The sequence below is a fragment of the Gallus gallus genome, chromosome 18 (genome assembly GCF_016699485.2).
Source record: "Gallus gallus isolate bGalGal1 chromosome 18, bGalGal1.mat.broiler.GRCg7b, whole genome shotgun sequence".
Taxonomy (NCBI): Eukaryota; Metazoa; Chordata; class Aves; order Galliformes; family Phasianidae; genus Gallus; species Gallus gallus.
The window spans coordinates 8,447,549-8,458,675 of NC_052549.1; the positions used below are offsets into that span (position 1 = coordinate 8,447,549).

Sequence of the window (11,127 nt, forward strand, 5' to 3'; positions counted from 1 at the left end):
TTGATTAAATGTTTGCTCAGTTTTCAGGAGAGGGGCTGAGCTATGAAATGTAGATGCAAAAGGCGGGCAGGGTTCTCAGTTGGGTGCCAGGATAACGATCCCTGCACGCTGCTTTCCACCGCTCTGAGAGTTCCCCTGGAGGTGCACGGGACAAACTCGTGCTGGGGCTCTGGGCATGAGCCAGAGTGGTACGGACAGAACGAGAAAACAGGCCTGCCCCATGAAGGCTGTAATCACAGGCTACACTGGAGCACTGCTGCTGATAAGAAGTCAAGGGGATGTTAAGCATTTTTGCGTGGTAGAGGAGGTTTCAGCATGAAGCCGGGCGGCTCCTCGCAGGGCAGGGCTCAGGCAGGTTGCTGTGCTCTGCTGGCTCACAGACAGTGGGCAATCAATGGGAGCTGAACCATGATCCCCTGTTCCAGGGTGTCGGGAATCCCACAGGCAATGGTGCCGTGCAGGAAGAGGCAATGCTTCGCAGCGCCAGTTGCAGAGATGTGCAGCCAGCCCCCCTGTTCCTAAATCCCTGTAGTTTGCAGGGCGCTGAAAGGGCTCAAATCCATGCGGGGCTCCGGCTCTGCACTGCAATGGGATGGCTGTTGTGGGAAGGGTGAGGTCTCTTAGTTTGAGATCCCAAGGCGAGTGATGCACAGGGGGCAAAGGAAGGAACTGCAGTTTGGTGGGAGCCCGGCAGCTCTCTCCGGCCACAGTGGGGCTGGGGGGCACCCACACCAGAACGTCCCAGGGATCCGGCCCCTCCCCACCATCCCACCCTTCCCTTCCGAGCTCCCTGAGGAAGAGCAGCCACGCTGGAGGAGATAAATATAGCCATAAACAAGAAAACAGGACGTGTCCTCTGGTGATTTAAAAGCAAACAGCCGCCCTGCTGCCTCCCCCCTTGCATAAGGGGAGGAAGGGGAGCATCGATGCGGGGCGTTCTGCCCATGGTTGGAGTGCCGTAGGACGTGGGAGATGGAGGAAGGGCTGAGCTTGTCCCAAATGTGGACGGTCAGCAGCCGGGGGAGAGGAAGCAGCACTGGGGAGGCTTCAGTGGGGAAAGAGTGACTCAGGCAGTGAAGACGCGCTGTCCTGCTGCTTCCTCCCAGCGTGGTGCTGGGGCAGGTGCTGCACACCCAGCGCTGCCCAAGCTGTGCTCTGGGAACGTGTCTGCTTTCCTGGGGGCAGGCGGCCTCTGCTTTCATTCCCTGCTGTGGTTCTTTGAGTCTTGGGGGCTGAGCGTCCTGCAGGGTGGCAGAGTTTTCCCCCATAAACTATAGCAAGCTTGCAGCTCCTGTAGGGAAGGGCCACCGCACCACGTCCCCTGCTCAGCTGTGACCCCCTGCACCTCACCCCGACCTCACTGAACTCTCCCCTTACTCCTTTCAGGGACAGCAGCCGTCCCTTCTTCCTCTATCTGGCGCTGGCCCACATGCACGTGCCACTGCAGATTGCCCCACCACCGGACAGGGGCATCTACGGGGCTGCCCTGCGTGAGATGGATGCCCTGGTGGGACATGTCAAGCACCTGGCCGACAGCTGTGGGAAGGGCAGCACACTGCTGTGGTTCACAGGTAAAGCACCGCAACTGGCCGTGGTGGTGGGTGATGGCTGTGCAACAGCACCAGTGGCACAAGGAAATGGGACCAGTGTTTTTCCACAGCCCTTGATGTGCTGTGACAGAGGACCGGTTGGACATGGGCTGTCACTGTGGGGATGTGGCTCCCATGCTGGCCCTATGGGCAGCAGCTCAGCCGGTGCTCATCCTGCCACCCCCCACCCCCCGGGCATGGCCTGCCTAATTGAACCTCAAATCCACACTCATTAAGAAGCCCAAATCCACTGGCGCTGAGCAGCCTCCCTAATGAGGACGCTTTGCTCCTGGCACAGGAACTGCTGTGCTGCTCATTAGTGCCCAGAGCTGGTGACAGCTGCCTCTGTGCTCCGGCTTTGCTCCAGCCTCTTACCTGGGACCCCCAGAACTGGGCCTCATCCCTTGGACATAAACCTTTGGGAACAAGAGCAGCCCTGCTGCCAGGCCCTGCGCTGCTCCTGCTGGTGTAGGGCAGCACCCAGGGGATGGGAAGGGGGTGCGGGGGCCGCTTGTCCTCAGCTGCCCTGCAGAGTGGAGGTGCCTCTGCTGCTGCTCATGGGGACCTTTCTGTCTCTTGCAGGTGACAATGGCCCTTGGATGCAGAAATGTGAGCTGGCGGGACGCCTGGGGCCGCTGCTGGGGGCCTGGCAGAGGGCACAAGGTGACTTTAAGGGGCTTGGGGGGGCTCCCAGGGGGAGGTTCATGGGGCTGATGCCAGACAGCCCTGCCTTGCCTGCAGGCAGAAAGCATGGACCACTTCTCTCTCCCCAGCCTTTCTAGCAGCTTCTTGTATCTCAAAACAGATGTGGTGATGCATCTATTTCTCAGTTTTCCCCTAAAACTACAACCAGGTGGGACTGGAGCCCCCCAGGTCCCTGTTACCCCAAACCTTTGGCAAGCTGACGATCAGTGGCTGCTGCTTTCATCCCCCTGACGCAGCAGCTCCCGGGGTGCTTCAGCTCCTGGGATCTGCAGGTGATGGAGCGTTCAGTTCCTGCCCTTCATCCACTCGGGTCTCGGTGCCCCTGCACCCCGTGCCTGGCTCCCTGAAGCCCGGCCTAGCGGGAGTTGTATTTTCTTTCAAACTTTTTTTTTTTTTTTTTTCTGTGTGTTTTTATTATTATTATTATTTCCTCCTTTTCCGGCCAAGCCATCTGGTTGGTGGGTTTCTTTCAGCCGGAGCGGCCAGAAGCATGCATGAGTCAGGCATTTCCCACTTCTGCTTGTATTACGCACTGTAAATGTGTGGCGGGTTATGTTTCCCCGTTCGCCCGGGGTCAGTGCGGGAGGGGAGCAGCGGGGGGGACACGGAGGCAGCTCTGCTTTCCTCATCTGCTTCCTGACACCTACCCGGGGGAGGAAGCCGCTGCCGGTGCTGTGTGAGCACGGCCGTGAGGCTGGCAGCCGCTGGCTCCCCCCGCTCCCTTTTCCGGTTCCCAGGGTCCTTCCTTCGGGTGCTCCAGCCCTGGGAAGAAATCGTAACCTTCATTTTCTTAGTAAACAAGCCCTGCCGACGACCTGGGTTTCTCTTGAGCAACCAATGGTCACAAGCCGGAGCATCTGGTACGGGCAGTGCGGCGTTCGGGAACAAACCTACAAAAACACGGCCCCTTTCCAGCATCTCGCTGCCCACATGCAGCCCTGCCAAAACAACCCTGCCCTGGGGAGCACGGGACGCTGGAGGAGGGTGGGCTGCCCATAGCCACCAGCTGGTGGTCAGATAGCCGCCTCCTGGGCATCTCCCCCTCCCCACGCCAGGGAAGACAAAGAGGAAGGGGAGGAACTGTTGCTCAGGGTTATATACATTTCGCAGAGTTTGGCGTTTCCTTTGAGGGTCCAACCCAAATTCCAGGAATGTTTTCCACTCGCTTCAGTGCAGTTGGCCATTGCACGTAGAGCACAGCAAACACAAGTGCTGGGCCCCCCGGCTCCAAGTTGAGGGCAGAGCTTCCCTTCCCTCCCCAGAAGCCTCCCACCCACCTGGAAAACCCATCTCCATCCCTTGTTCCCAAGTGCCCAGGAAGGGACACATGTCTGGGGATGTGGGTATGTTCGGAGCCAGGTTTGGAGGGCTGCAGACCCACTGAGGAGTGGGGACGCAGTGATTTTTGTCCCTGCATGGGAATGCTCAGCAATGCGCTCCTGGAAAGCGGCCTCAGCGTGGCTGCATTATTCCTGCTCCGGAGAAAAATCCCTGCTTGGGTCTGGGGTGTCACAGCCCATTTCAGTGCTGAGTGTGGGAACATGAGCTCCTGCATGGGCAGTGCAGGCTCCCAGCCTGCTCCACAGCCGTACCAGGCAAGCTCCAGGGAAGCAGGGGCGCAGCATCTGTCCCAGGGCTGCTCTGGCTGCGGACTGATGGACAGACGGGCAGGCTTGCTGCCCTGCTCCTGCTGCCCTCGGGCTGCTCGCTGTGCAGCAAATCCCTTGAAATGCAGGTGCAATACTGCGAGGGTTATTTAATGCTCGTTATAATTGATATCATTTCCTATGGGAGCTGAAAGCGCAGGAGGCGCGGTGTGTCCCGAAGCGCCGTGCCCGGCCGTGGGGTCCCGCAGTGGGAACATCCCCTGGCTGCTGCCTCTGCCAAAGGAAATGTCTGCAGGCACGCGCCGTTGCCATGTGTGCACTGAAAGCCAGGCAGACAAAGGGCAGCGGCCACTTGGGAGCTCTGTGCAGCAAATGGGGCTGGGATGTTCCCTTCACCCCATGCCCAATCCATTCCCCACAGCTGCTCAGGGCCCTCGGTGCTGCGGCAGAGGCAGCAGCTCCATGACACCCAACAGCAGCCCTATTATGCTGCTCAGTACCTTGTTTTATTGCTCAGCACCCCCACTTCCATCCTCAGCCTCCCGCTGTGGTGCTCAGCCCTCAGCTGCAGGCAGGGCCTGGTGACTCTCCCACCGCTGTGCTTCCCAGACTTTGTGCTAAGGAAACAAGGAAAAGGCTTAACTGGTCAGCAGGTGGGATTGCTGCAGGGTCAGCAGTGGGGATGTGTTTTCAATGAGGCTGGGGACCATCAATGTGCTGTCAGGTACTGCACCCCATGCACACACACATGGGCATGGCTGGGACCCCTGGAACAAATCCCTGCATTCGCTACCTGCCCCGTGCCGTGAAGGTGGATGGAAGTATTCAGTTCCATTTCTCACCACTCACTGCTGGAGTAGATGTGAAACCAAAGGCAATGCCAAGCTGAACCCCTTTCCCACCCTCTCTCTCCCTGTTCCTTGTAATAACTCCTTCAGCTCTTCTCCCTCCCCTGACCCAGCTCCAACCACTGCCACCTCCCTCCCTTTGGGTGCTCTGTGCCCCAGGGCACTCCTGTTCCTGGGGCAGCTCTGGGGTCAGAGGGTCCCCACTGCTTCACAGCTCCCACACAGGGGACGCTGAGCGCTCTGCTCTCTCTTGCAGGAGGCAGCCCTGCCAAGCAGACCACCTGGGAAGGAGGGCACCGGGTGCCGGCGCTGGCGTACTGGCCTGGCCACGTCCCTGCCAAGCGGAGCAGCCACGCCATGCTGAGGTAGGGATGGTTTGGGATATGGGGTGGGCTGAGTCTGTGCCACAGCTTCATAGCGTGCGTCTGCAAGGTCACACTGCCGCACGCACTGACAGCTCCAGAGCCGTGTGGTTACCTGGTCCTGGCAGCACGGGGCCCGGGTTGGGCATTGCCCGCGTTGTGTATGATGCCGCACTTTTGTTCTCTCCCCAAAGACTTTAATGCTTCAGCAAATAGGAGCTGAAAGCTCTTTTTGTGAGGCTGGTGGATCCGTGTTAGCAGCTGCAAGGATCCGTGCGTCTCTTCCCGGCGGTGGCTGAGTGCCTCCCGATAATTAAAAGATGACGATGTTTTCTCTCTCCGCCGAGAAGCAGGCTTAGGCTTTGTGGTTTGCAAATGGCTTAATGTGAGGGAGGGTGCGGTTGTGGGAAAGGCCGTCCAGAGGGACAGTGCTGGCACTCAGAGCAGCCCCACTCCGAGGTAGTCCTGGGCTGCTCCTGCACATGGGTGAGAGCAGAGGGGACAGGACATGGTGGGGATGGTGGCACTGCAGGGACTGGCACAGAGAGAGCCATATGGCAGCAATGCTGCCGCTCTCCTGGCGGCTCTCCTTGCAGTTCTTGCAGCACTTGCATCCCTCCTTGCAGCAAACAGCTCTGGGATTTCTGTAAGGCTGATGGTTCCAGGCGTGCACTGGAGCTCTGATGCTTGGTGATCGATGAGTGCAGTACCAGGCACTCCTGGGGTTCCACCTGCAAATCCCTCCCTGTATGGGGAACCCCAGCCTGCATCCCCCTGCACTGAGCAGCCCCAGGGGACCCGGTTATCTCCCAGCCCTTATCTCCTGCATTTCCCAGATCCAGTCGAGCAGGTTGGTTGGGTGGCTGTAAATGCAGACAGCTGCCAGCACCGGGCTACGCTGCACACACCGCCTGCTCACCCAGGGGCTCCACCATTCCCCAGGGGTTTCCTTGGCTCTTTATCATTATTACTTTATACTCTTCTGAAGACAAAGCTACAATGTTGGGCCCGATTATGCCTACACATTGGCTGCAGAGCTGTGCAGTTCCATCCACGTGTGTTTGCTGTGCTGGTTGGCCACGGTCACCTCAGTGCTGATGTCCCTCCACTGAGCCCCATCGCACATTGGGGCTCCTCCAGGAGGCACAGCCCATCCCGCTTTTCACCACTGCTGACCCAGCTGCACAGCTTTGCTTATTCAGAAATGCCTACAGGGGAGCCTGCCTCTGCCACGGAAATTCAAAGCCAACAGCCCAGGGAGGTTTCGTAAAGTTCAGGCGTGTGACACAAACCAACCCAGAGCAGGGAGCTGCCAGCTGTGGGCTGGGGCTGTGCTGGCACCCAGCCTGACCCAGCTGTGCAGCTGGAGCTCTGCGGTATGGTGGGGCTGTGGGGGTCACTGCGACGGGACATGGGGCTCCTGGGGATCTCAGCAGGGGTCCAACCCTAAATGCTTCTGAGTTGAGCAGGTTGGTTCGTCCCGTCCTGAAGAGAAGTTGGGAGACCTCTGCTAGGCAGCACATAGGGCTGGGCAAGGGCAGGTGTTACCTGCGTCCTCCTGCCCCGGGGTTAGGAAATGCTGGCAGTGGTTACAGCCTGGCTTGGGAGAGAGCTCCCAGCCCGGCCCTCCTTCTGCCCAGGGCTGTGTGGCATCACCTCTTTCGTTACCTCCCTGCCGGGTGAGAGGGGGTGAGCGTGGCTGGCGGCTGGGGAGGCAGCAGCTGGAGCTGCACAGACTTGCACCCGTGCACCGCGCCCTGCACAAAGCTGCCTCATCGGCTCTTCTTAATTGTAGCTAATGGTGGGAGCCTCCTGCCGTGCCCTGCACCCCGCGGGGCGCTGAGGAAGTGGGTCAGTGGAGTGGCCAAGGAGTGAGCAGAGTGCAGTGCTCAGTGCTGGGAGGGACAGGGCTGCTGCTGTGGGTGCTGAGCTCAAGCTGGGGATTTGCGGGCCTGTCCGTACCCATGGAGCCCTTGCTAAGAGCTGAAAAATGCCTTCTTTCATCCTAGCGTGTTGCTTGCACCTGTCTGACACTGCCCCAGTTCATCTTGCTTTGCCTTTTTTGCGAGTTGTGATGGTTTCCAGGGGGGTCCAGCTGCTGATTTAGGTTAACTGCACGTGGGACGGGTACAGACACATCACAGTGCCGGGGTTGCACCCATTGGGTGCTGAGCACTGCAGCAGCGATGTGGGGCAGCCCTGTGCAGAGCTCAGTGTGATCCTGCAGGGATGCGCTCCAGCTCTGCACAGTGGGGAGCCGAGGATTTTGGTGCCTCCTGGCTGCTCCGGCCGTCTCCACGAGAGCTGCATAGCCGGGGCTGCCTTTCAGCTCTCCTCAGCATTGTTTGTTCTTATTTGTCCTCTCCGTCTCTTAGCAGCTAAATTAAAACTCACTGAATGGGAGAAACAGGGGCCCTAAAGTCCTGGGCTGTTTGCTCTCTCTGCTCACGCAACAGCCTGCGTGCACCGGGCGAGGGGCCCTGCTCCTACAGTGTGACTGCTGCTGCGCCCCGGGGTGCTCAGCTGGGGGATGCTGGGACCCAGAGCTCGTGGTAGGGTGCAGGGTTCATGGTGCAAGCATCACCCCAGCCACGCTGCCTGCCCAGGGAGCGCAGCGCTGCCATGTGTCACTTGCCCAGGAGGGAGGTGTGCCTTGCAGCAGGACGTGCCTTTGCTCAACTTGCTTGCCCTCCGTGTCAGCACGGGCAGCGATAGGGCACCGGGTCACCCGTGCAACCAAGACCCAGCCCTGAGAGATCTTTTGTGGCGGAGGCCCCTGAAAAGAGAGGATTATGATGGAAATGCTGACAGGCATTTTGGTATAAGTGCACAAAATAGCACCGCTCTCATTTTCCATTCTGGCTGCTATGGCTCGTGCTGCGCGAGGCAAAAGCGAGACCACATTTTCCTGGGGCTGCGGGATCTGCTGGGATTGGCGTAAAAAGTCCCTATGTTAGCAATTTCTGTGCTGGGTGACCCGGTGCCTTCCCCGCGTGCCCGGGGGGACGACGTGGCGGGGGCTGCACCCTGCTCTGCTGTAGGGATGCAGTCAGGGCCCCCCAAGCAAGGGGTGGCGGGGTGCGGGTGGGGCCGGGGGCTCTGCTCCGCGCTCTGATGGAACCTGTTTCTTTCCCCAGCACCCTGGATGTCTTCCCCACGCTGGTGGCCCTGGCTGGAGCCACACTTCCCCCAAACAGGCGCTTTGATGGCATGGATGTGTCCCCGGTTCTCTTCGGGCTGTCAGATGTGGGACACAAGGTAAGGAGAGCCCCTTCCTGGGGACGTCCCTGGATCTAAAGGGGGGCTGTAAGAAGAAAGGGGACAGAATCTTTAGTGGGGTCTGTTGTAATAGGGCAAGGGGAAATTGTTTCAAACGGGAGCATTGTCCCTCCTGCAGCCCCACGGGCACAGCACAGTGCTGCTCCTTCCCGGTCACAAGAGGTGCACAGGCTCGGGAAACAAAAGATCCCCGGGGCTCAGACCTCCTCCTATCTACTTTACTGATCTTGACAGATAGAGATGTAATTAAGCGCTCCTTCTCTGAGTTCCTTGGCTCGGAACTATGCCCATTATTGATGTTTGAGTGGGGCAGGCAGCCCCGTGCCCTGCAGCCCTCTGCCCCTGCAGCAATAGGAGCTGCTGACGGCTCCTTTAGGCGTGAGAAATGCAGCTACCAGAACGAGAAGTACAGCAATGTATTTTTCACAGAATTTTACGAGTTTTTCACTGAACCGAATAAAAAGAAGTTTGGCTTTAATGCAGACCCACAGATAGAGCCTGGTCTTGCTTTTCAACTCGGCTCTCCTGTGAGCACCACGAGCCTGCTCCCAGCAGGAATCTTGGATCTGCTAGCTGCGTCCATCAGGGTTTTGGTATTTAGTTCGTATTTATGGAACCCTCTACTGAACCGTGAGATAAACCGTGGGAGCGGATGGGACGCGGCTCGGGGATTAACCCTCTTCTTGCAGAGGCACAGCGGTGTGGGGCCGCCCTCGCCAGCCCTTCCTGCATGCTTGGGACCAGGAGGCGATCCCCCAGACGGGGGCTGAGCCCCCAGCCGCTGCCGCCCCGGTGCTCCTGGGGGTGTTGTGCTGCTATCGGGGCCCTGCCCGTCCCGGCTGCTCTGTCCCAGGAGGGTTTGTCCGTGCCCAGCCCTGCAGCCCTGCAGAGAAGTGGCCTTCAGAGCAGTGAGCATCGCCCCGCGCTCCGCTCGTTCGCACTCATCCCCTCCCAGCTCGGCTGCGGGAGCGCGGCGCTTTCATCTCTTGATGGCAAAACCACCTTTGATGTCGCAGGGTTTTCCTTGACACAAATCCTCCCGGAGCAGTTCCTCTTCTCGCCCGGCCGTTGGATCCACGCACGCCGCTGACAGCTGCTTTCCCACTCAGGCGGGTGGGGGCTGAGCTCACGGTGCGCCCATAACCTTGCTCGTGTCCCAGCCCGGCTCGGCGCCGGCACAACCTGTGATGGAGCTGGGCAGCCGCCAAGGCCCTGTTTTGAGCAAAGGCTATTTACAGTAAAAATAAACACATCACACGAAATGTATCAAGGGTACGAGTGTCAAACAAATACGCTCTTTCCATTAGCGTAGTGTCAGAGGGCTGTGCTCCTCCTCCCCACGCACGGCTCACTGGTGAAAACAGCCCGGAGCTCTACGTGCGGATGGAGGGTTTTCTGGGGAGAGGGGCTTCTCTTTCTCCTTCCTATTTCTTCTTTTTTGTTTTTAATAACAAAGGCAGCGGCTGCAAACCTGGGAATGTTTCCTGGAAGGGCTCAGCTGAAGCAAACTATGAGTGCAGTCGGCCCTCGGGTTTTCTTAGCACAGCGGCTCCGGGAGGCGGCTTGTGAGCAAGCTTGCTGTTTGTGTCAGTGCTCTGCAGCCATACAGCACCATCCAGCCCGTGCCACTCGAGTTAAAGGGGACAAGCCAAGCTGAGCTCTAAGGCTGGGAGCAGACAGACAGGTTCAGTTCTCGGTAGTTTGGCTTCAAGCACCCTAAAATAATTGCTGATTTCTGCTTCGGAGCCGCTTGCTTCTTCAGCGGGGTGCCAACGTCAGCGGATGGCAGTATGGATTTCCCCCTTGCAGCAGACGTACACCACACCACCTCCTCAGCTCAGATTTTCATCTTTTTTTCCATAAAACTCCGTTTTAGAACTAAATTTCGGATGGCGTTTTTGCCTCTCTTGCTTTGCAACTGAGGGCAACGGAGGAAACTGAGGGCCATGGGAAGCTCCCCCCAAAGCGTGGCTCTGCTGGGGGTGCCGGGCAGAGCAATCAGTGCCGCAGGGCCCCGCGCCGGACACCTGCTAGGTCATTACAGCGCTGATCAGCTGCGAACACTGTTACTAAACTTGGCACCGCAGCTGCCTACAACTTCGGCAGATGTTTCTAATTTTTAGCACAGTGGAAATTTCTTGAATCACTTTTAAATTCAATTCCCAGGGAGGAAACCTCTGGTGACTCATCACTCAGCGAAGCCATTGGCTCTGCAGCAGATCTGATCGGAGGGACGCGCACGCCGCACCGTCCAGCTCACTTGTCTCCTCGCTGCCATGTGCCAAGGCATCAAGTGTCCCAAATACCAAAGAGCAGAGACTCGACCCACCCCTCCCTCCTTCCCTTCCTCCTCACCCCGACTCCCTTTGTGGGCACAGCAGGCAGAACTCAGGTTGTTGCTGCAGCTCCTGGGCTGAGCGGTGCCTCTGAATGTGTGCATTTATTGGGAAGGTGACCCTATGCTGGGAGATGTTGGGACAGAGCAGGTTTTTTCTGCAGTGGGCTGTGTTGTGTTCTTCCTTCAGGTGCTGCTTCACCCCAACAGCGGGGCAGCGGGGAAGGACGGGGCGGTTGAGGCACTGCGGCTGGCTCAGTACAAGGCCTTCTACACCACAGGTAGGGCAGCTGCTTTACAGAGCCTAAAGTCAGGACAACAACTTCTGGAGTTCTCAATTCCCTGCAGCGATGGGTGAAAACCAAATCAGATCAACACCAACAAGAGCAAGCCCAGCAAGGA

General features: G+C 58.5%; 1 protein-coding gene across 19 annotated transcripts in view; it reads left to right on the plus strand.

Moving 5' to 3' along the window:
* Window positions 1-11,127, plus strand: part of ARSG (arylsulfatase G) — a 66,825-nt gene that overhangs the window by 27,042 nt on the left and 28,656 nt on the right. For 15 of the 19 annotated variants that reach the window (XM_025141632.3, XM_025141625.3, XM_025141626.3 and 12 more), the window contains 5 exons: window positions 1,387-1,571; window positions 2,172-2,252; window positions 5,006-5,114; window positions 8,249-8,369; window positions 10,916-11,006. In XM_025141632.3, the coding sequence (XP_024997400.2) occupies window positions 1,387-1,571; window positions 2,172-2,252; window positions 5,006-5,114; window positions 8,249-8,369; window positions 10,916-11,006 (587 nt within the window). The other 4 variants (XR_003071056.3, XR_003071057.3, XM_025141636.3 and 1 more) reach the window with 4 other exon arrangements.